The sequence below is a fragment of the Cygnus atratus genome, chromosome 17, assembly GCF_013377495.2.
Source record: "Cygnus atratus isolate AKBS03 ecotype Queensland, Australia chromosome 17, CAtr_DNAZoo_HiC_assembly, whole genome shotgun sequence".
NCBI lineage: Eukaryota > Metazoa > Chordata > Aves > Anseriformes > Anatidae > Cygnus > Cygnus atratus.
In genome coordinates this window covers 14,406,669-14,431,151 of record NC_066378.1, presented here as the reverse complement: position 1 = coordinate 14,431,151, position 24,483 = coordinate 14,406,669, and the positions used below count along the sequence as shown (strand labels likewise).

Genomic DNA, 24,483 nt, shown 5'->3' with positions numbered 1-24,483 from the left:
GGGTTCCTGGGGGCCACAGGATGGGTTTTCAAGTTGCTGCAGCACACCTGAGCTGAGGATCACGCTCAGAGCCCCCCAGACGGTGGCTGGGGGAGCATCGGGGACCCTCACATGCAGGACCTGCTGCCTCCCACCCTGTGGAGCAGCGCCTTGTGGAAAAAGCCTGAAAAAATACTGTGCCTGCGAGTGATGTCTTCTCTGGTCAGCTAAGGGATTCACCTCTGTGATGGGGATGCTGTGGGAAACAGAGGCACAGGTCTGAAGAAAAATTCAGAGAAATCCATCAAAGGCACCGGGTCTCTCCGGGGGGGGCCGGGCAGCAGCAGGCACAGGGTGCGGCAGAGCTGCCACCGTGCCCTGTCGCGTGCAACGTGCAAACCCCGTGCCCAAGGCTCTCACCACGACATGGTGCTTCCTAAACTCTTCCCACCTTTTTCCACCCCTAGGCTGTTTGTCGGGAAGAACTGCGGTCACCTCGGTTCAGCTCCACGGAGGGTCCGGGAACAGCCACGAGACGGGAAAGGACCAAGCGGCAGCACACACTCAAATGACATTTTTTATTGGGGTTCTCTTTGTATGAGAGCAGTTGACCAACACACAAAAGCAGCTTAGCTGTTCCAAAATAATCCTTTAAAAAAATAATGGCAGAATTAACTAAGTGTGGCACATCACAAGTTGCGGAGGACTGTAAACTCTGAACATAGTCTCTGTGAAAAGTACTACCTCACACGTGCAGTAGTATATACCAGCAAGGGGCAAACCCTCCTCTGCACAATAAATATGAAAAGAGCCAAGTACATAAAACAAATGATGATTCTCATAGATACAATATCTAAAGTTATTTACAGATACTGGCTTTTCTTACCATTAAATTACACATTGAAAACAGGTTCTCTTTCAATATATTTCTTTAAATCACTAGTAGCTATTCATGTGAATCTGCTCCTTTTTTTTGAAGGACTGAATTTAGTCACTGAAACAGTGCTCATGAAAACACCTCTCATAGGACACTCTCACTTTATTCTGTTTTTCAGACCCATTTGTTTGTTGTCTCACCTGCTCTCTCCCTGTCCTCAACACAAAGAAGCCCGTCACGGCCGGAAAGCCTCCTGCACCGATCGGCAGCTACAGCCCGCGTCCGCCTCCTTTTCCAGTCTGGCAATGCAGCGAGTTACACCGATCCCAGGAACTCCCAGCCTGCTTTCTGAGCCCGTCCTCAGGTTTCCTAACGGCACATGGCTTTGGCACCTGCCAAGTCTGCGGCAGCTGCCCCGTGCGAGCACCGCGGGCAGAGCAGCGCAGTGCGAGCGCTCCCGTCCCAACGCAGGAACCAGGGGGGACCGGGTGGGAAGGGGGAAGCAGGGAAAGAGCCAGGGTGGGGGAGAGCAGCCCCCTTGTCCTGCTGCGGGTCCCCCCGGCACCAACGCCGCGTGTCAGTGAGGAGGCGGCTTTGCCAGCAAGACAGACGCACAACAGCTCACCCTCGAGATGCCGTCGTTAAACCCAAACAGGGACCTGCTCCAAGCGCCACGACGGGTGGAAGTTAACAGCGCGTACTTCGACGCCTAAATGTACTCCTCAAACCGCAGAGACCACGATGGGAAAGCAGAATTATTTTTAGCAAATGAGTTATCTGATGAATTTAGTGCTATTTTCGTACCCTGCCTGGGAAGGGGTGTCTGGCTTTGTTACCTACGGATCCGCAGCAGCGCTCCAGCACATGTTTTTGGCCGGCTGAGCTCCGGCACTGCCCCAAATCACTCGCGTGCTCCGACTGTGGCTCAGGAGCCCCAGGTGAGCTGCTCCCTGGGGACCTCCGGGGCTGCTGCCCACAGGGACCACCCCAGCAAATCCCACGACCACCTCTGCCAGACGCCAGCTCGCCCATCCCTGCCCTACAACCCAACCGCTCCGCAGTAGCTGCTCGACACAAACGGCTCCGAGCTGATGGCTTCCTGCCCCATCCCGGTGCTCAAGTTCTACGGCCTCTCCGGGCTCCCTTTCCATTAGTTCATTAACTTCACAATTAAAGAGCGTTTTAAATATCTGCGCTGACTCTTCCCTGCCCCGATTTAAGGCCATTAATTCTTGTTCCACCCACCGCAGAATGTGCATAAAACGTCACTCACCAGAGCACTGAGGAATAAAGGGGGATTTATAGCTCCCAAACCGAGGGGTTATTTGCAAGGATTTTTCAGACGTTTCTGCATTCATAAGCCATTGCACCTAGAGATGGTCCTGACAATGCAAGAAATTCTGTATGCCTGTAACAGACAGGTTACTTGGACAGACTGAAACTATTTCAATTTTATTATGAAAAACAGAATAAAGCTGACTGATCCTGTTTGAAAGGAACGGCCGTTTCTTCAGACAAGCTATACATATATGGAGCAGAAATTCTGTGGAATGTCAGAAGTTGGAGAAACATGTATTTAATAAATAATATAAAATGCTTTTTTGTTAAAATAGAATTCTTGGTTTTATACCTACATAGCATAGCAACCTTTACATAAACAAAATAAAGCTGAGTCTGTGATGATTAGTTTAACACAAAATAAAAATACAATTTAACAATAGTATTAAAACAGCCAATGTTCAATCCACACAATATGTACACCATGGAATAGAAATCAACAGAAAACAAAAGTAGATTATCTTGAAATTCCTCAGACATTTGGATATACATATGTTCTCTGTATATTTTAGATATTTTCCTTTTTTTTTTTTTTTTACAATATTAAAATTAATACTATGCTTTTTCAAAATACGTTTTTCAGGTTTTTCCTTTGTAGAACTGACTCATTCCTTATATTAATCAACACAACTAGAACTATTTACTTTCTACTGTACACTTCAAAATAGTCCTTCCTCCATATATATTTAAAGTGTGAGCATTTCAGAGTTAAAGTAACTGTGTCATTGCCATCTGCTGCGTGGGGAACAGTAAAAGCAGTATGGATTTGGTACATAGACAGGTAAGTGATATTCAGGACGAATCTAGTCCTTAAACTGATCAGCTGCCAGGAAAAGAGCAACGCGCAGAGCTCCAGGGACTCCCCTTTCCCCGAACACATTCCCTGCCACCTGAGACCGAAGCCCCACAGTAACTCTGTGCAGCACACAGCTCATCACTCCCACGGACACGAGCCGCAGAGCCGAGCCGCAGAGCCACGCCAGCATCACCAGCGCCACAACTCGGATCTGTTTAGCACCAAATTCACAATACTTCTATTATCTAAACACTGGACTGCAAACACCCGCATTTATTTTAAAACCAAACCCAACCTGGTGATCCCATTCACTTTTTTTCCACCTCAGCAGAAGGAGGAGAAGAAAACCGCTGCTGCTTTTCTGAAGGAGAGCTGCTGGACTCGAGGGACGTCTGACCAGAAGCACGCGTCCCAGCTCTGGGTGCGGACGCCTGCACCACACAGCACAGCGCTGCCCACGCTCCCCAGCCACGTCCCGCGGCCACCAGTGCGCTCAGAGCCTTTGCTCCAGAGCCCGGCGGGGGCACCACACCGGTAACATCAGCACAAACTGGATCGGCTCCAGATCTGCGCCACCAGACTCATCCCCAAGTGGCGCAACAGGACTGCAGCCTTAGACCTCACCGGAGCAAAGCTCGAGCATAAATAACATCAAGAGGCTGTAAAACTTAGGGAAGTGGATAGCCTGCAGCTGAATGAAGGATTTTATATAAATACGTTCCTTTAACAGTTGCATAAGTATGCAAAATAATCACCAAAATTGAACAACAGAATTGCCAAATTTACGCCGGCAATGACGGGACATCTCAGCTGGCACGCAGGGAACTGGGAACACTTGGCAGCACCTACCGTGCTCGTGCTCCTGGGGACACACTGCCTGCAGCCCAAATAACTGGTGGGGTGCTTCTCCTGCACTTAAATTTCAATTCATCAAAGTCTGAACCTGGCAAGATTTTGCTGTAACCCCATCTTTAAATGAACCATTAAATTACAGCAAGTCCCACACATCAGAAATGCCACCACCCTACCTCACAGTGGGGACAGAAAAAAAAAAAAGGAATAGAAAAGAACAAAGAACAGAACCCCAGCTCTTCTGGAAGTTACTGCGAAGCCCCTGAGTCCAGCTCCCACAGAAATCACACATCTTTCGACAATCACGTCATCCACGCACTTGCTTTCCAGGATCTAGTCTTCCTGCATTGTTCAGCTCATACATCGGACACAAAGTATAACTAGAAAATAATCCCTGCAACACAGACAGCATGTGGATACATCAGGGGAGTATTCGATATGGCTTTATCTAGCATCTCGTTTTCTATTTTGAAATGTAAGAAACAATTTCCCTACATGCATAAATCTTCAGTACAGAAGCATTTTTTATAGGACTTTCAGAAGATTTGTTTAAAAATCTGTGCTTAATCATTCACTTGGTTCTGTTGATGCCTGAAGCTCTAATTTCTTTTATCTTTACTTCCCTGAACTTTAAAAAAAGCCATACCAATGTGGTCAACATGCATAAATTAATGCTGTGCCTTACTTTCTCAGTGTTCAACGAGATCTTCTACGCGTGCACCTGAAGACCCTCATCAAAAATAAGACCATCAAGCAACTTTGTCCAAGAAAAACCTTTGGAGAATTTAGTACCTAGACCGGGAATGACCAGTTAGGGGTAGTACGGCACACCATGCTTTGGATGGCTGAATTTCAGATTTCTCCCCACACCACGAGATCCAGATCTTTCCGCACAGAATTTCCCTTGTTGCTGGGGCCGTAACGTGGCCAATGCATGCGGGCTTCTTGCTCCGGTAACCTCTCCTCCTCCCGTACCAGCACGGCCGTGTGTGAGTGACCAGTACAGAACTTCTATACATCACCAATAAATCAGACTACAGGACAGAAATGCTGACTTTCTGCCCCGGCCCCACTCCTGGCCGACGCTCCGGAGCGGTGCCGCTGATGGCACTCGGCTGCCAGCCAGCCCCCAACCACCGCTGACGCAGACGAGGCAATCAGGCCCAGGTTAACGAGCGTGTCTTACGGCCATCCCAACTCCATTACCCTTCAAATACGCCTATTCCTGTAAGTCATGTACAGCCCTCGTTTGTCTAATACCTGTGTTTTTGAGGCACCATTTCCCAACTGCAGATCCACCCCGCCTTACAGAGCCCAGAGCTACGGTGTGCTGCATCAGAAACTGCCAACCTCTGCCAACAAGGACCTATTGTAAAAAGCAACTGTGGAAAACAACTGAAAAAGGAGAACAGAACCAGTGATGAACTAAGACAATATGAACAAGTTACAAGAGAGCTAAGAGAAGAGTTTATCGTAACTGGAGTTTTCTTCCCAAATCAACAAGAAAAATAAAAGCATTGCATGGTATTGCAGGAAAACCTTAATGACACCCAGTGCACAGGCAACACCAGTAAGATGAGACATTTTGTATTTCAACTTCAGTAAATACCACAACTTCTCCTTACAGAGGATGCTGAGACACTGAACATCACTTACCAGCAAGAAGGACAGAGACGTCAGTACTCTTTTCACAGAGTAAATCAAAAAATAAATGGGAAAAACTCGCAAAAAGATATCTCCTGACTCACATGGGGTATCTCCCAAAACACATTTTTCCTTTTAAGCTGCACCAGCTTGTACCTAAGAGTTTGCACACTTGTGAAAGCACATGCTATGCAGTTAAGCCACTCTCACTTTTAGAAGCAAATACATCCAACTTAATCACTAGAGTGTTCAGAATAAACAAATACTTTCAGAACAATTCTCCTACTTATGCCAATTTGTAATATTTTTCTACAAAGGACATAAGTCTACAACTCTGTGGTTACCTGCTAGCAACACAAGCGAGACAAACTGTGCACACCAGGTGGACAGAGTATGCTGTTGGTGCAGCTTCTGTTCCCACTTACAGAGATGCAGTTCTCACCATCTTCAGGGACTATGAGAGCTGTACCACTGTAACTGGGCAGAAAATGTTCTCTAAGGCATTTACAGAATCAGAAAAAAAGCTTAAATTCGGCCCTGACAGAACTCTTATAAAACATCACAATGACTCAGGAGAGGCTGACATCACATGCTTCAAGTTGTCTAACAGTTAGGGATTATATCGTTACTTTTGCAAAGAGTTTCCACATGACATGAGTGATGTCTCAAGCAGAACTAATAGAAATCTGGCATTTGATCAGCTCATTTTGTAAGTTCCATCCTCAGTATTCTCAGACTGTTTTCAATGTGGACATTTTGAATTCTCTAGAAAAGAAAATTAAAAATCCTTTTGCAAGCCGAGCCATGTGATGTAAGCACGACCTCCAGAGCTCAGCTACAGTGAAAGTCTGGGATAGCTATGCCATGAGAACACACTTGCTTATGTTTTGTGTACAACAGACAAGGATCCACAAGTCCCGTAACTGAAGAGTGATCCAGAATACGTACCGAGGTACCCAGACATCTTAACCCAGCACATGCACTAGAATGCATTGGATTTGAATAACTTCTTTTTAATTTTTAAAAAGTGCAGTTGACCTGAAATGGAAAAGAACTGTCTTTATATTCACTGTAAACTTGTCAAAAGGAATCTGCTCTTTAAAAACTGTGCTAAAATAGTCAATTTATACAACAGAGCACTAGATGAAGCTACCATAAATTCCTCTTCACCAGTTATTACTCTATTGTGTCAGTTATAGTACTGCATATACGTAGAAGAAGCAAAACGGTGGTAGCTACTATTACTGAGTACAACAAACCAAGTGAATAACTTGAGTTCAATGTTTCCATGAAGTAGCAATAACATTTAAACCACAGGACAGTTAGAATTCAGTACTTCGAAGTGCATAAGAGTCACACTGTTGATCATCAGCAGTATGGAGAAAGGTTATTATAAAGTCAGCAGTAATGGTCGGAAAGAACATGGCAACACGACAGATTAAAGGTTATCCAACATGGCAAGTCTGCAGCTCCTTCCAAAGTTGAGGGATTTGTCGGTATCACACACAGGTGTAATTCTAGCCAGCAGTAACCACTTCAGTTTCCAGGCTTGGTATGCACCAAACAAGGGTATTGCAGAGAAAACAGCATCTTCCTTCCATCAGTAGTTCTAGAGTAACGGACCGTTTCCAGACACCGCCAGGGTGCAGGAATGCATGGGAGCAATATGCAGCCTCTACATGTGATAGTTTCCACCACTGCTAGGAGCATGAATTCACTTGCCATTGTTCCAGTCTTCACCACCTCCAGAGACAGAGTTCTGACATTATCCCATGCTGTAAACATCTAATTCTTCCTCTCCTAAGCACGTCCCGCTTCCAGGACTGCACAAAGTAATTCATAAGGATTCTGTGAAACTCAACATGTTCACACAGTAGCTTTCCCTAAGTGAACTTTGTTCTCCTACAGACCATTGCTATTCCTGTGGCTGAGCGGTGGCTTTGAAAGCTCTACAACTGTTGAGCGAGATTTATTGAGAAACTTTGGAGCCCGGCGCAGCAACCTCTGTGCCTCAGTAAAAGCTTCTGTCAGCTCTTTTTTCCACTGAACAAATTCTGGGTCACTCTGAAAGAGATACAGAAGTAGTTTGGCACTTCATAGTAAAACTGCCAATAGCGTCTTCTCCTTTTGATAGCACTTAGAGCAACTTATTTTAACTTCCTGAGGAAATGAATAACTGGATGTTGAAAATACACAGCCCTTTGCTTCTCCATCGCCCTGCCAAAGCCAGGCACAGCAGCAGCAACAAGTACAGACGGTCCAAATCCTTTGAGGACTTGTGTACTTCCTCCCTTGCACACACATCAACTACTATGTACCAGCTGCAGTGAGTTGCGTGTGCCAACACAGCCTTAGAAGCTCAAGTTGGTTGAAAAGTTTTTAAGTTTTTACTTACTTATTAAACTCAGCCCATTTTGGCCCAAATGCCATTGAAATCCATGACACAAAGTGGCACACCTGCAGGTTTCCTACCTTCAGAACTAGAGCGTGATAAGAACTTCCTAGTTTCACTTAGGTTAAGGTTTGCTACATAAAGTACACTAGTCAACACACAATGGGAGGTCCTGAAAAAATGCTCTATTGTTCTATCACATGTAAAATGTCTGACTAAGAGTTATGGAAAAACAAGTGTCTTACCTCACACTGCAGGACAAACTGTTTTCCTCCTTTAATTCTCAGTAAGATGCATTTCTTATCTTTAATTTGTGTTTCTTCAACAGATACTATTTGTTCCATTGTCAACAGGTTTTGCTGTAGTATTTACAAAAATAAAGCAGAGAAATGATATGAAAAAAATCTGTTGCACATCAAATAAAACCAATGGCTAATTTTTTCTGGATTAGACACATGAATGAAGTTATGAACATTAACTGTCATTCACCAACTTAACAGCACTGTCATATCAAACATTCTTTACTTCTGAAGGCTGAGTAGTGAACTAAAAATAGATTATAAGGTAAGAGAGATTTAGCAAAGGGCTTGGTTACTTAAACAGAGACAACAAAATAGAAGCTAAAAGAGCCAATAATGACAGTATGAAATAAGAATCTACCAATAGGTGTGTCTACATACAAAATATTCACTATCTTCCCTCAAGAGAGTTGCATATAATTTCATATATTTTCCAAACATTACTGCTGTGTAAAAAAAAAAAAAGACCACCTTACTGACTATACCAAAAAGCTGAAAGGGAATACTTAAGCACTATATACTGATGAAGAAGTAAACATATATAGCAGTTTGCAGCAAAGCTTTCCCTACAGACCGTAAGATGAGAATATTTCAAAACTCCAAACCCTTACTTAACTAAACATACAAGTGATCTGCCTACTACATGATCACAGCTGGACTAAACTAAGGTTACTATAGCATTTTCTTTGAAATAAAATGCTATAGCATTTATGACCTTACCAGTTTATGTTTTTTTGTATAAATAGTCCAGCGGTCCTAGATGAAAAATGACACCATGAACTACCAAATTACTTTAAAAGCACAATAAAACAAAGTAAACAGGTTTCTCAAGACAATTTTATGTTTCCTCAATGCAGTGTAGCTACCCATTAACTAAAGCAAAACTTCAGATAAGTTTCCTTGAGTAGTGACTCAAATCCACTAGGTGATTACTCAGATGAAATTCTCCTTCCGTGGAAGTTATATCTGAGTATGAATTCTCAGATTTGCCTCCAGAGCCACCTGTCTCTCACGCCCCTGGAAGCTGCTGCTCCCTGGAGTAACCTCACTTACCCGTGACTCTCCTTCTCCTCGCCATTCAAGTCTGTTTGGGAAGAGGTAAAAGTAACGACGTTGCCACTGAGTCAAGAATGGGTTCCCCAATTTCAGCATGTATCCATGCATGATACAATCCTTCCCAAGTGCATAATCTGTAACAACAGGAAACATCAGTGTGCAAAACAAGGCACTGCCTAAAAACATGCTGCAGATGTGCTATGTTGACGAAGGACGTAGCCCGACCGTGTGACTCAGTGTGCTACCAACAGGCGTGCAATCGGGATTCTGTGTGCACAGGCACACACGGAGCCAATTCTGCCTTAATCTTATGTGAGCTGATGAGACTGCAGGGGAGTAACTAAGAACTGAATTTGGTTCTTAAAACCTGGCTTGCTGTTAAAAGAATTATGTACTGCTATCCAAAGCTCAGAGTTTGCGGTGCAACATTCTCATGCACACCAGTGAAGTTTGCTGTGAAGGACCTCGTGTTTTATTCCCTGTCTTCTTTGTAATGATAGCAAATCCCACATACCCTTATCTGAGCACACACCATAAACAAAAACGATGAAAGGCTGTACATAATAATCTTTATAAGACACTACAAAAGACTTTCCAAAACATTATGCCATCGTACAGCATTTCAAAACATTAAGAAACATCTTAAGAAACACAATAGTGACTAAATGAATTCTAACAATTACTGGTGAGTGACAGTAATATGAGAGTCTGTTGTGTGGAACTTCAAACACATGAATTACTACTATCTAGCAGTAAAAGATGAAGAGAAGTGTATTTGAAAGATTACCTTCCTCATGGCCAAGCTGCTTATTTTTAGCCCTTTTTCTGGCCTCAATTTTATCTGTATCTGCATTTACTGCATCATAAACAGTTTCTGCTACTTCTTGCTGCCAACGCTCCGATATTACCAGAGGGAAGTTCTTATATAATTCCTGGTCACTATCAAGCAGCTTGCAAGAGAAAAAACATAAAAAAACAGCATTTTAGTAAGTTCTACTATTCTTGTCCCCAGAAGTTAATAGTTTTCCATATAACAGGATTATTTTAAAAGATGCACTGAACTCTAACCTTACCAGAACCAACAGGTGCCAACAAGAGAAAGCAGAGATATTAATTTAAGCATAGATATTAATTTATACGGCAAGAACAAACCACCTGTTCAAAACTTGTTTGGTTTGAAAGCTCTAAAAGCCTTACTTAACCTTGTCCCATTATGTTCTCTAGTTTTTACATGTGGTAATTATTTAAAACGCAAGTAGCGGATTCTTAACTTTGTTGCATAATCAATGTTAACAAAATGCCTAATAGTATTAAAAAGTTTGTCTGCACAAAAATTCCAGTATGACAAATTAAGTATAAATAGATTATGCAGTATTGGGCCTCTAAATTAAACAGTACCTTTTAAACAATGATGCCTTCCATGCTTTCAGAACTTAATTGTACATTCCTAATAATAAACCTCTAAAATTCAGTGATGAATGCTGCAGACCTCATTATTTTCCTGTTATTTGGCTTCTTTCTCCCTTCACCCTTAGCTATATACGGTACTTGCACTGAATTGCACTGAAGGGACCAAAGTTCCGGGTCTTCAGAAGGGGCACTGCTTGGTACCGCAGTACTCTGGGTTTAGCCACAAGGCACTCTGATGCGGCACAAAAAGCGATCAATGTTTTCAATACACAATTATTGAAGATTTTCATGTGGGGATGGGTCAAAACTCTCCTCCTCACTTGCTTCAGCTTCTGCCGATCAGCAGACAACTGGACTTTTGTTCACGGCGCTGTGCCAAGGGAAGAGCCAGCCCCCAGGCCGCAGCGACATCCATCCACCGCTGTCCCCCCAGCCTGCCACCTCCAGGGCACGCGTCCCTCGGGGTGTCACGGGATGCACCATGGGGTAAATATAACCTGCAGCAGTAGCGAGGGGAGCCCAGCACCCAGCACCGACGCTGTCACACTGAGGAACGCCCGGCGGCAGCTGAGTCGGAGGGATGGGGTTACCAAGCCCCCTCCCAGGGGTGGTGGTGTCCCTGTGAACCTGCACGGCCAGCAGCTGTGCACCGTGTCCCCATCCACTTGTGGCTAAGGACAGATTTACCTTACGGGCAGCCCGAGCAAAGGTTACACAAAGCGATCTGGCTGTACAACTGACAGGTACAAGCCTTGAGGAGAACATCGGATCGATCATCCTAAAGGAATACAAAGACCACCCTGCTTCTTGCAAGGCGTTCTTCTGGAATTGAATTTACAAATTCTGGGACTACAGCATTTCAGAACTTCAGGGAGCTGGTAACCTGCTAGACCAACACTGACACCAAAGATGTGAAATTTTCTGGGATAAAGAACATCTTGGGATCTCTGCATTTCTCTTTAAACACGTAAAATCCTTTCTATGCCAACTTCTGTAATCACAGCGGGTGACGCTGACAGGCAAGTTCCTTTTTTAGGCACAGTGAGTAGCTCACATGTTTTTTTGCTTATCAAGCTTACAGCAATTAGTTTCTCTCCTGACTCACTTCTGTAATAACAAGAATAAAGTTTGATCTGTTGAGGAAACGAATGATAAAAGCAGCAAATGGGACAGACCTAAGAGAAGCAACTGCTGTCCCAAAGCCCCCAGGGAAGGTGCAGGAGAGGGGATGTACCACATGGGTCGGCAATGGGCCAGCAGCTTTAATGCCAGTTTTCATTTTTTCCTTTGTATGGTTTTCCTTAGATTTTTCAATAGTATCAGGACCTGGTAGTTACTCTCATTACTTTTCTAACTTACAAAGATGCTACATTAATATACAGTTTGTTATTTCCAGAATTTTCCACCATACTGTCTGAACATAAGGAAGCACTATTAAAACATGTTTTAGCACAATTTATCCAAGCTTTCACTAGTATTTTTCTCCAAAATAGGTTTTCAGATGACTGGACATTCCTCTGATAATATACAGCACTGTGGGTACAAGGTTTCAACTGCTAACTGTACAAGAATGCATTCAAAAAGACTTCTCATTCTGTAAATGCAGTAATTTCCAAAAATAACTTCTAAAAATCCTAGACAACTCTCAAATTATCAACTGCATGTTCTCCAGCATTAAAAAAAGAACAAAGAAAAAAAAAAAGACCTCCTTCAGAACATCAAGAGGATTCACATTCCTAATGTGTTTTGCAGTTGGAATATGCAACAGGAAGATAATGTTAAATAGTAACACAGGTTAAGAGGATATCTTTTCTCCTTAATTCATTGCCTGAGAGCTGCGTTATACATTCTGTCTTCATGTGCTATTCTCATTTGCTACTGATACCCAAGATGTACATGTAACTAATCCAACAAAGAACTTCACCAACAATAAAAATGTTACTGCGATTCCCAAAAGCATCACCCTAAGAATGTAAGAAATTACAAAATTATTTAGGATTTCTACTGAACGTACATTTAAGTCAATGTTCTAGGAACAGCAATTTTTTTTTCACTCCCCATACCAGGAACTAGATACAATTTTTAAAACTGCAAACTATTAAGTATTCCTGAAAACGGAGGATTTCCCAGAATTTGTCTGGCCGTTTGAAATATTTGTTTTTATCATATAAACATTTGGATAGGAAAGTAGACTTCAGTCAAACTAAAAAATAAAGACTTGACAAGTAAAAAACATCACCACCACCAACAAAAAACAGCCACTTCATAAGGGCATGGACTAAGTTTACAAACCTGAAAACAGTTCCTTGCACATTCAGTAGCCCCTGAAGCAAAGGAACGGCATGCCACACATGAAGAGATGAGTACAAGAGTCAAATTGCCATTCTTTACATATTGTTTAAAGTTGTATACCTTAATGCCTTTAGTGTCCTCTTCATCAAATGACCCAATATCAAAAGCGTCCGCTGCATTTACTTCACCCCGGGGAGGGATCAATGGTGGAGGATACTGGAAATTCAAAGCAGCATAATTACAGACAAATTAATGGACATTATTTCAATACATTCTGTAGATATACAAGGCCTTTTAATTCTTTGCACAAAGTACACAGGACTGTGCAACAGAACGTCATTTGAAATTAAACTTCAGCATAAAGAAATTCTCCACTAATTTAGGAAAAGCTTTTGCAAAAACTCTGCGGAAAAAAGAACAAAACAAACAAACAAAAAAACCCACAACAATAATGCATTTTTGAGACAGCCAAGCAGAAGAAACTACATTTTCATTTAACCCCAATAACATAATAATTTAGTACTACTGATCAGGAAGACTTCTAGCAGTGAATGCCCAACAGTTTTCATCAACCATTCTCCGTGCTTTCGCGCAAGTGAGTATCTGTTCTGGTGACAGGAATACACAAGTTTTCTATCCATCACCTGTTCAGGCATATTTTCTTTTTACTGCTTTACCAAGTAAATTATGGTTACTCTCTTAGTCCTTTACCTTTTGTAAATACACTTGCTGCCAATCAATCCCTTTGAAGAAAGCATGTTCTTTACTTCTTGTGCACTGCAAAATGAAAGTAACTGAAGTCAACAAAATGAAAGGGCCTTCCAAATCAAATATCTTTGAGAAATCTAAAGCTTTCAAAGGTCAAGCATTTGTATCACTTGAAAACATCAGTAAAATGCTTTCTCTTTCAAAAAAAAAAAGTATTCCTAAGTAAACAACAAAAGAGAAGACTTTAATGTGGAAACATTGGAAAAAGCTGTAACTCTGGCAAACAATCACCCTCATTTTTATATGGTATTCCATCATTTCTAACAACGAACAGTTCTCTTCCATTGTCAGATCCCATACATTACTTCTAAATAACAAGTTTACTCTACTCCATTTGATATTATACCTTGTTTATGGCAAAGTAAACAACTGCTCTTGATAGGCCCAAGGATGAAAAGCAATTTCATACAGGCCATTATCATGGAGGGCTCCATGATACGAAAACGATTAGAGCACTTCACTGGAACTACAGCCAGCCTCAACAGGCACTACTAGTTACAGGTAGCACACATTGCCAATGATTTCTCAACAGGTCTTTACTCTTCTCTTAGTTTTCTTTCCCAGTCTCATACAAGAAATGCACTGGGTTTTTAAATAGGTGATCACAACAATTTTAGTTAACTAGTCTATAACCAGTCTTTAGCTAACCAGTCTATAAACAAGATAAGCACGGCAGAAGCAAATAGTATTTTGTGATCAGTTAAAAAAAAAAAAAAAGAAAACAGTTTTTTCCTTAGACTCATTAAATGAAACATTTATATCTGGAAAAAGGCAACCCAAAATGAAAAGGAAGTATTCATGGCTTTCCATGCTTGTTTTGTTGTATTTTTTTTCCTTTATGTTATATGTTTATATATTGCTAGCTGTGGTGACAGCTGCAATACAAGCAATGAATTTTAGCTATTAATATGACCGAATGAAGTATTACAACTTCATCCCAATAAGGCAAAAACAAAAAACAATAAAGGGACAAAAATATGAACATCCGCAATCAAATATATATAAACACCATCTGATATGAGCATGATTGCAGAGAACCTGGGTGGAGAAAAAATGTCTTTAATGACAAGAATTGTCCAAAAATTTGTACAAACCAAAGGAAGATGAAATGTAATTCCATGCAACTGCACTTTTTAATGTTTTCTTTAAAAAAATAAAACAAAATCCTCACAACAGGAAGCTGACTTTTACTCAAAACTAACTCATTCACTTACAGAGAAGTGATTTTTAAAGGCAGTGGTCCAAGAAGATAACACCTACCTTCTTCCTTGGCATCCAAGTCTCTTGCTAACATCCCGTTGCAGGAGCCCTTCCAAAAGGGATTTTAGTTCAGGAGAAAACGAATCTGGTAACTCCACATTCTATGAAAAAAGACGTACAAAAAGAGAGGTTTCATTACAGAAGTACTGTGATCTGCCTTCTCCACATAGGAGAGCAGCATTCTTTGATAGTGTTTGTAAACAACTCTTCCATGTGTAAATACAGCTTTCTCAGAAAGCAGGCTATATAGTTCCACTTTTAGAGGAAATGGGAGTTTAGTAAACAAGAGGAATGTAACTGCAACTGTCACCATGATCCTTACCACGGTGAGCGTCATCCGGTCGATCTCATGCTTATCTTTGGTTTTGTGCTGTCTGAAAGGACTGTGACTGTAGAAATAAGAAAATGCACTAATAAATGTAAAGCCATAACATATCAGGTTATTTCAGCTGTGGCAACCCCAGGAAAGAGTGTAGCATCCTTTTAGTCCCATTCTTCCACCTCATCAATCCTGTCCTGCAGAACAATAAAACAAGTAGTTTTAAAGATGGTGTTTCAAACCCCTTACCAATTATATCTGTGTCTCCTAAAACACAGAATAGCTCCATCTAACCAAAGAACCCTCAACAGCTATTTTAATACAGATATTTAAGCACATCGATCTGCACAACCTACAGTCTTACAGCTGATCTATATAGGAAAAATGAAGTAGGATCTCAAAGTGGATGAAACAGAAGATAATCATGAACACCACTACATTATTGACTGGGAAGGTATTTGATGATGTATGGTAAATTACCAGCTTTATACTTCTCCTGTTTTATTACTCCATTTTTGAGAGTTTGAATGTTTCCTTTTAGCTACAGAAGACCTTAAAATATTATAGATTTAACCATGCAGTACTTAAACAGCAGCATGAAAGAAAGCAGAAACTTTTCAGTCTGAGATATTTTTATTGGATTTAGGATATATTCCTTATTTCCTAGTTGTCTTCCAAACCTCATGCAAATGCTGTTTTTCAAAACTGAAATATTATTTATCTATCAATACACTTGTTAGCTATTATAAATCATTCTGTGTTGCCACCTGGCAGTGTGTTCTAGCTCGTTTCAACTGAGGACCGGCTACTCAGGAGTTACTTCCCATTTATCTTCAAAATCATTACTAAGGAATGGATCTGATGGACTGAGCAGACCTTCAGTTTTGTTTTTAACCATGACAGGTAACAAGGCAAGAGAAAATGGCGTAATATGAGGCCGGATAGCCTCATATACTTTGACAACGAGGTTCTGAGCAGATCAGGGAAACAAATGATTCACTGCAGACTTATGGGCAGGATTTTCTGCCAGATTTAACTTATTAAACACCAAGAAATGGCACCATGTGCCCAATCCTCGTTTGGGGATGCAAGTTGCTTAATTGGCTTCAGAACAGACTAAGGAGGATAGTTCTCAGTGAATAATGCTCTGGCTTCCAGCCAAGCACTGACAGCACCCCGCACATCCCTGTCAGGAAGAATCGCAGCCCACAAAGACTGAGCTATCCCCACCCTGCAAGCCCAAGTGTTCATGGTAAACTGGATCACTTATCTCTAGGTGCTATTTCTCTCATCAAGCAACTTCAATTACACGAAGGAAGAATCATGTCAGGGTCAGCCAGATACCCTAGCCCCCTGTGCCTAGACCCTTTCCAAAAGAAAGGCTCAGAAGAAAAGCTGAGGAGTCCACAGTGGTCCTCTGCATGACATGCTCTCCTTTCTCCTCCCAGCAAACCCGAACTGTTCTGTGTCTTGCTGCCTACAAAATTCTTCAGTGAGAGATTACAGAGATGGATATTGCTCATAGCTGTGTGATGCCATCTAGACTTATAAATGCTTTATTTTCCAACTTAGATACCGTTGCTTTATTTATTTGCACACCTACGTTTAACCTATTTTGTGAACAGTTAACATTAACTGATAAGGCCCTCTACTTCCATTCAGAAGTCACAAACTTGTTTTCCTTTATACAGTGTCTGGGATGTATAGAGGTCAAGAGCTTATAATTAATTATGTGCAAGGACACAGTAAAATTTAACTAATGAACAATCTTTATAAAGAAGCACTTGGAAAATCTTTAAAGATTATCTCTGCTTTGCCATTAACACTGAGGATGCTATTTTCAACACATACCTGCCAATCACTGCTCATTGAGTGTTCAGATAAATCCCTTAGTCTTAAATTCTACATACACACACAAAGTTACTGAGAAGGTAACAGTTGACAAAGCTGTAATTATCTTAACTTTTGTATACCAACATGGCCAAATTCTGAAACTGAAAGTATCCACGCAATACAACGTATCGAAACACTAAAAAAGGAAAGATTGAGTATCATGCTAGAAAGGGAACAATGCAGCAAGGATTTTCACCTTAAAAGGAGGTCTTAAGCCTGTGATGAAGTCCCTAATTCAACAGGGCTGCTAAGTACATTTAAGCAATGAATCACATATTCATCTAAAATCCTTAGTTACTGTCAGACACAGACACAGATTTCTAGGTTGGAAGAGACCTCAAGATCATCGAGTCCAACAGATCATCGAGTCCAACATGATGAGTAAATTGCTATCAGTAGAAGTCAAATCAGATCATCTACCTTCCTCACTGCCCCAAACCTGTACATACTAAAGGAAGCAGGGCTTGAGTTTTGTTGGCTTTGGAAGCAAAAAAATCCTACTTTAATCTCATGTGCAGGGACAACAGTAAAATATTGTTTTAGATAAAATATACTATATTGCATATAAGTATTTCGGGGACAGACAGTGATGGGGCCCACGCAATAAAATAAAAAAAAGAAAGAAAAAAGCAGATGTGACACGAAACTTCACTCACCCTCTCAGAAGTTTGAAAAGCATGCAGCCTAACGAGAACCAGTCTGCACTGCTGTCATATGCTGTTCCCTTCTGCAGCACCTCTGGAGCCATGTACCCGTGGGTACCTCTGAGAAGTAGAAAGGAAAATCTTGATTACAAATAAATCTGCCATTGTAAAAAAAAAAAAAAAAAAAGCTGCATTTTCTCAGTAAGATAGTCTCATTTAAAAAAATATTGTAAAACGTGATTTTATTTTGCTTTTGCTTTGGCCATACATACATATCCATGTTTTCTGTTTATATCAATCTCTTGAGAATATATCTTGAAACAAAACAACAGAAAACAGAAATGATAAGGCAAACTGAAGCAGCTACAGTGAGATGCAAATCTTTTAAGATACGACAGGATGAAGCTTTCCTTTTTGCATAACTCCTGAGACTAAACTGGGCAAATGAGGACCTAAGAATAAGACATGCCAGATAATCCACACACAACACAAGAAATTCAGTTCCCAGTTACAATCTGATGCCAAGAGGCAGAAAGGAACACAATTTGCCTTCAGATCTAACAAAAATCCAGAAAGAGAATGGCAAAACAAATCTTGTTTTTTAGTCGGTTTCAGAATATTTAATTATCCATTTAGGACAATTAAAACAATCTGGTACTTTAACTCAGTCAGGTTCTTATCTTCTCTGAACAATGAATCATCTCGAAATAATGTGTCATCTTCCAGCCATGCCTACACATCAGCTGCTACAACTGTGCAGGAAAACAGAAAGAGGAGTCTGAAAAACCCTATCAGAGTATCCAGCGTAGCCGCCTTATAGAGCAAGCCTGTGCCACACAAATGTTATTTTTTTCCTTTAGGCAAAGTTAAATAATGAAGACACATAAAGGATTTATTTAGCAACGATTATATGTGCAGCAAAGCCCCCATACATACTACTTACACACTAGCATGTGGCTTCTTTTTGGAAAAATCACAGGCCAACCCAAGATCTGATATCCTTACATGCCCGTGTTCATCCAACAAGATATTTGCAGGCTAGAAATGCATAAACACAGAAAGGTTACTGCTTGATATTTTTCAGACATCAATACATGCTGGTTATTGCTTCTAAAAAAAAAAAAACACAGAACTTACGAAGTGAACACAACAGACACTTTCTAGATAAAATCTACATTCTAACAGAGTACTACCATCAGCTTCATAGGGACATTACAAAATACTGAAGAATAACAGAAGAGAAAAAAATCAGACAAGGCTTGAAACAGAAGGCATGTGAAAGAATAAAACCATTTTGGCTTCAAGTCTACACTGCTTTTGTTTCTTGACAGAAAGGTCTGTGTGCAGCTCTCAAAACCTTTACTGACAATCTACAATTCTGTTCTTTCTGTGCAAACTTTTTCCCCACTTTCCTTGACACCTGTCCCACATGCACCTGTCCCAGAAGTCTTCAACTTCCCATTTGCCATTGAAATGCTCCCCAGCCACTGTCTCCCTAATATTCTGCCATCACACGCTCCCTTTTCTGGGGTTTTACAAATTGAGTATACCTCTAAATTAATGGCATCATTAAGATGGTAAATGAGATGAGTAACTGTGCATGGGATTTATTGTGGCACGAGGAAGCATCTCCCAGGCCTGTTAAACTGGATGAGAGCATGGATTAAAACTTTGTTGAGGAATTATTATAAAATTTAGTGAAAGGTAAGCAAACAATTCATATTCTTCCCAAGAACGGATTTCAGATAAGATACTTCACTTCTCAGCAGTCTGGGCTGTTTGCTGCTATCCAGCTACAACCTGTGTGGATGCAGACCCTATGTTAACGATTACCTTTAGGTCTCTGTATACAACAAAGCGATTGTGCATGTGTTCTAAACCCAGGATGATTTCAGTAGCATAAAACCTCATTTCTTTTTCAGAAAATACTCCATGCTGGGAGAGGTGGTAGTGCAAATCTCCTCCTAAAATTAAAAGAATTGATATGCAATTAGAAGAACTGTAAAACCTTGTTTCACTGGCAGACAGCATGATATGGGGGGAGCAGCTTAGCATTTGTAGGTTCTAATACCTCATGGAACACAAAGAGACCAGACCTACACATGGCGACAAAATACCCAAGAAATTTAATAAATAAACTGGATTAATCTGAAGCTCCATTTTAGAAGTGCATTTACTTCATACATATTTGCAGTCAGTGACTAATCTAGTAACTGAGTCTTAAGGCAAGGGATTTCCACAGCAAGTAAAATGCAGTCACATATACAGGTTTCTGGAGAACTGAATAAATTAGCATGCACAAACATTCATGCTGGGATGTTTTCACGCTTTCCTAATCAAAGAACAGGCACAATGCAACGTCACTCTGTGAGCTAATCCACACCATCAACACATCAAACAGAGAATATTCCTAGAAAACTGTTTCCAGTCAAGCTGATTTAAAACAATCAACTGGAATTTGACCTACTCTTTAGATTTTAGTGAGAATTCTCACTTGCAAAACACCAAAGCCAGTCTATTACTTGCAGGATCTGAGCTCTGTTTCTTAGTTAAATTTCCATCCTTGCAACACGGTAGGTGCCGAGGTGTCCATCTTCAGGTGTTCACCACAGAACCACAGCCACAGTTCGAGTGTAAGTCCCACAGTAACTCCTCTCTCTCAACACTGCCGATTACTCTCCCTGGGTCTTCTCATAACAGTTATGCTAAAGCTTTTAGATATCTTTTTCCTTCGAGATGAATGCTTCTCCCATCTATCTTCTTTGCAGAGCTCCTTATAACAGTCCTTTTATTTTTATTCTGAAAGCTGTGTCCCTGATCTCCTCATACATTTCTCCACATGACCATCATTTCCTCAAGCTTCCAACCTACTAGATTCTCTGATATCTTTGTTTAAATCTGTTAATGCTATAAAGTAACAGATTTTTCAGTCTGCTCTATACATGCCCTGGTTTAGGTCAATTTATGCCTCCAGCTCGCAGGCTGATGCTGTGCACCTCAGTTTATTTTCCCCTCATTCTCCTCATGACCTCAGCTAGTCCTCCTGCCAATATTTCTGTAATACTGTCATCACCTTCATTAACCTTGCTTACCATTCATCAGGTCCAGAATGAAACAGAGTTTGTCAGGGGTGTGGAAGGCATAGGTCATACATACTATAAAAGGACAGTCCTAGAAGAAAAGGAGCAGAGAGTTTTTAATCAGATAATAAGCAAATTACTACTTAGAGAAGCTAAAAGTAAACGTGATATTTTTGCTATGATACTTGCTAATATTCATAATAATTTTCTACAGCCATTTGTTTACTCATCTAGGTACTGTGATGTTTCACTTACAGTACAGAGATCTTAAGATTTTGCTATCTTATTTCAATACGAAAGTAAAAAGGCTATGAGGAGGCGAAGACTTACAAACTGCAGGTAGCATCATCATCTTCTGAAGATTTCCAGCTACAGAAGCTAGGGGTATTCTGGAAGCATTTACCACAGTTTGTGCTAGATACTCAATGAAATATACATTAAAGCTAACAAGCTTCAGACCATGAAGTGTAAAGGATACTATTTCCCATGACTGCATGGAGAACGCGCAACCATTGGAACGCTGATGGAGAATCTGAGTTGCATCACACACAAAATCCCCAAGGAAAGAGAACTTTGTCCTTGCCTATACATGAAACGCAGCTACGCTAGTAACACTCTGTCCACTCTGCTGAACCTCCCTGAGAGCTGCACAAACGTGACAGTCAGCCTCCTCCCACCGTCTGCTTCCCTTCAGCTCTCCAGCAGAGTTTGCAGCAGATGATTAAAAGGAACGTAAACACATGAGGAAGGAAATCACAGCTCTGCTTTGTATGTAATGCGATGGAAGCAAGAACAACAAGGCTTGCACTATGCACAGAAAGCGAGTACGTGGGGGTGCAGATTTAAGAACGTCCCTGAAGATCAGCCAGGCACAGGGAGGGATGGCATGGATTACACTTCTACTTCTTGATGATTTTTAGCCCAAATTCACACGGATGTTTAATACAAGCAGCCATAAAAAATACAGCTGGATAAACATCTCTACTGCAAATCATCTGCTCAGCAAGCTGTACACCTATAATGAAGGCACACTGCAAGAAACCATTGCAGGAAGCTGACAGACCCTCCTCTCTTCATTAGGTCTGTATTTGATGCAAGCGGCTAATTAATAGCAATGGCTATTACCTTGTTGATCCTTTCTCTGAAGCCCTAAGAAACCAGAGCTGGTCCGACATTCTATAACAAAAACTTCAAGAACAGCTGTGCTGTCCTGGCAAACTGTACCATAAAACCGATATTTGAAGGTCTGACCCCAAACCACAGAAGCTGACAGGAAGACGAGCTTAACTGCTGACGAGCCAGATGCCATGCAGGAAGCACGAATTTGACCTAACATAACTGAAACAATGTGTTAATTATTGCAGTATTGATAGTGAAAGCTCTGGGAATCTCGAACAGGAACTCGCTTCCTTCCAGCTGAGAAGCAGCTCAGTGCGGTGGCCTTGGGCCGCTGATAACGGAGCCGCGCGGCAGGATCCCCACCAGCCCCGGGACGGTTCACCTCAGTTCATCCTTTCGTAAGGCAACATCCAGTATATTTAAATAGAAAGCTTTACACGCTTGTCTTTAATCCCCAGAGATTCCCAGATCTTGTGCGCTGACCCCGCGGTAACGTTCAAACCAAACTTTGTTCCGTTGTGATTTATTGTTGACTGTGCAAATCCTCATCCCGAGTACAACGCTGCTGAGCGTGAGCACACGTTTGAGAAGCCCTGTAGAAAAGTGCATGGAAAATGCCTGACTGCTAAATGGTCCTAGAAACAAGCACACTATAGGCAAGACAACATGGCATCTAATAAAAGATATCACTTCTTGTTATAAACGTTGTATTGCTCATATCTGTACACTAGCAGCATTATGACTTAACTTTGGAGCAAAAGCTTTAGCAGAATTATTGTTAGCTTTCTGAATTAACTGGATAATTCAGACACATCCCTAAGCAGGCTTCCTAAACCCTCAGAGCAATCGAATCATCCGAAAGGATTTAGTATTATAATCTAAACAACATAAAACAAGTAAATAAATATATAACTAAAAGGATGTTCCTATCCCTGAAGACGATATGCCTAGATTTTTATGGAATCCATTTTTTTAAAAAAGAAATCTGCAAGCGTAAATGCGACGCATAATTCATTTTTCTGTAAGCTTTCCTAATTTAATCACTACCCTCTCACTGTTTAACAGAGAAAAAATAGCAGTAGTGCCATATTTTTCTGACAGAAAACCACTGCAAAAGAGTATTTCCCAGCATAAAAATAAAAAACTGTATTTTTAAAAAATGAAACATAAAGCAATAAAGGATATTTCCCAATAAAATAATATTTCAAAGCAGCACTCAAGCTTCTGTTGTGAAAAAATATAAATAACAGTATGACAACATTGTGTAGATTAAAAACAGTGTGGAAACAGTTCTTTATATCTAAACAATTCTGGATTAAGTCCAAAAACCGCAGACGACAAATTTCTGGTAATAAATCACAGGGAAGGCAAAAAAAAAAAAAATAGAGTGTGTATCTTAAATTGTAGGTATGTAATCTTTGAAAGACCTTAGCGTACCAGCCCATGCTTCAGAAGGAAACCTTTGGTTCTGACTCCTGCAGCAGGCAGGCACAGCCCGCTCGTAGCGCACAGCGGCGCGGTCAGCAGCAGCGGCTCCGCGCCATGGTGGCTGCTCTCTCTCAGAGATGTGCAGGCCGGTGCCTCTGGTGCGGGGAGAAGACCTGCCTTTCCGACAGGTGGCCCTTCGAGTCGCTAACAGGATTTGGGGGGCAGATTCCACATTTCGAGCATAATTAAGACTCCTACAAATCTCGGTACATACAAAAATAAGGTACCTCCCCTCACAGGGGGAAAAAAAAGACTCTCAATTTCAGCTGTATTATTACTCAGCCTGTCCACTTTTGCTGCACATACCTTATCCTTATCATCCCTTTAACGCCACCTTGAATCCAGCCTTCTTTTTGTCAAATGAGCCCCAAAAGAGCTGAAAAGCTTCACTGCCCCAGAGCAGCGTGGAGCCCCAGCCCTGCAAGGCTGCTGGTCGTGCCTTGGGCTGCCCACACCACCACCTTGTGCCCTCCGGCCAAGGATTTCGTGAACAATCCCCGCTTCCACAAACAGCACCTCTGGCAGTTGTTTTTCCTACAGTCCATCAGCAGGAGTGGTCTCATCGACTTCTATGTTCCTGTTTTTGAATTTTAGGTAAATACTGGGTATTACAGAAACAATTTTTTCTTAAAACAGGAAGTAAAATATTTTCCTGATTACGCTGGCTTCTAAGAACTTCAACGTGCTTTTCACGCCTCCAGACTGAAAGTCAATATGGGAGAGGAAGACAGGGCCTGTGTCTTGCAGAATAGGAACGAGAAGCCTGAGCAGTTCATCTGCATTACACCACGGGTCGATGACAAAGGAAATACACCCATGGATAATCCAAGCAAGGCAGAGCCCCCGTTTTGTGCTGCTAGACAGCTCCTGCGCCCCACAGAGGTGTCCGTCGTGATTCTGGCCGCATGGTTTGAACCATCTCTGTGAGCAGCTACTGTCACAACACGGCCACGATGTACTCGGGTCTGGGAGCTCCC

General features: G+C 41.4%; 1 protein-coding gene across 1 annotated transcript in view; it reads right to left on the bottom strand.

Annotated features, from left to right (window-relative positions):
* Positions 1 to 545: 545 nt before the first annotated feature.
* GRK3 (G protein-coupled receptor kinase 3) overlaps positions 546 to 24,483 on the bottom strand; it is a 70,340-nt gene continuing 46,402 nt past the window's right edge. Inside the window, exons 10-22 of the mRNA XM_035565801.2 lie at positions 20,912 to 20,990; positions 19,653 to 19,783; positions 18,763 to 18,857; positions 17,832 to 17,939; positions 15,286 to 15,352; positions 14,964 to 15,064; positions 14,158 to 14,169; positions 13,647 to 13,701; positions 13,056 to 13,151; positions 10,021 to 10,183; positions 9,231 to 9,367; positions 8,124 to 8,237; positions 546 to 7,550 (exon numbers count right to left, since the gene is read on the bottom strand). Coding sequence (XP_035421694.1) covers positions 7,389 to 7,550; positions 8,124 to 8,237; positions 9,231 to 9,367; positions 10,021 to 10,183; positions 13,056 to 13,151; positions 13,647 to 13,701; positions 14,158 to 14,169; positions 14,964 to 15,064; positions 15,286 to 15,352; positions 17,832 to 17,939; positions 18,763 to 18,857; positions 19,653 to 19,783; positions 20,912 to 20,990 — 1,320 coding nt within the window. The 3' untranslated portion in view covers positions 546 to 7,388. The remainder of the gene's footprint in view (positions 7,551 to 8,123; positions 8,238 to 9,230; positions 9,368 to 10,020; positions 10,184 to 13,055; positions 13,152 to 13,646; positions 13,702 to 14,157; positions 14,170 to 14,963; positions 15,065 to 15,285; positions 15,353 to 17,831; positions 17,940 to 18,762; positions 18,858 to 19,652; positions 19,784 to 20,911; positions 20,991 to 24,483) is intronic.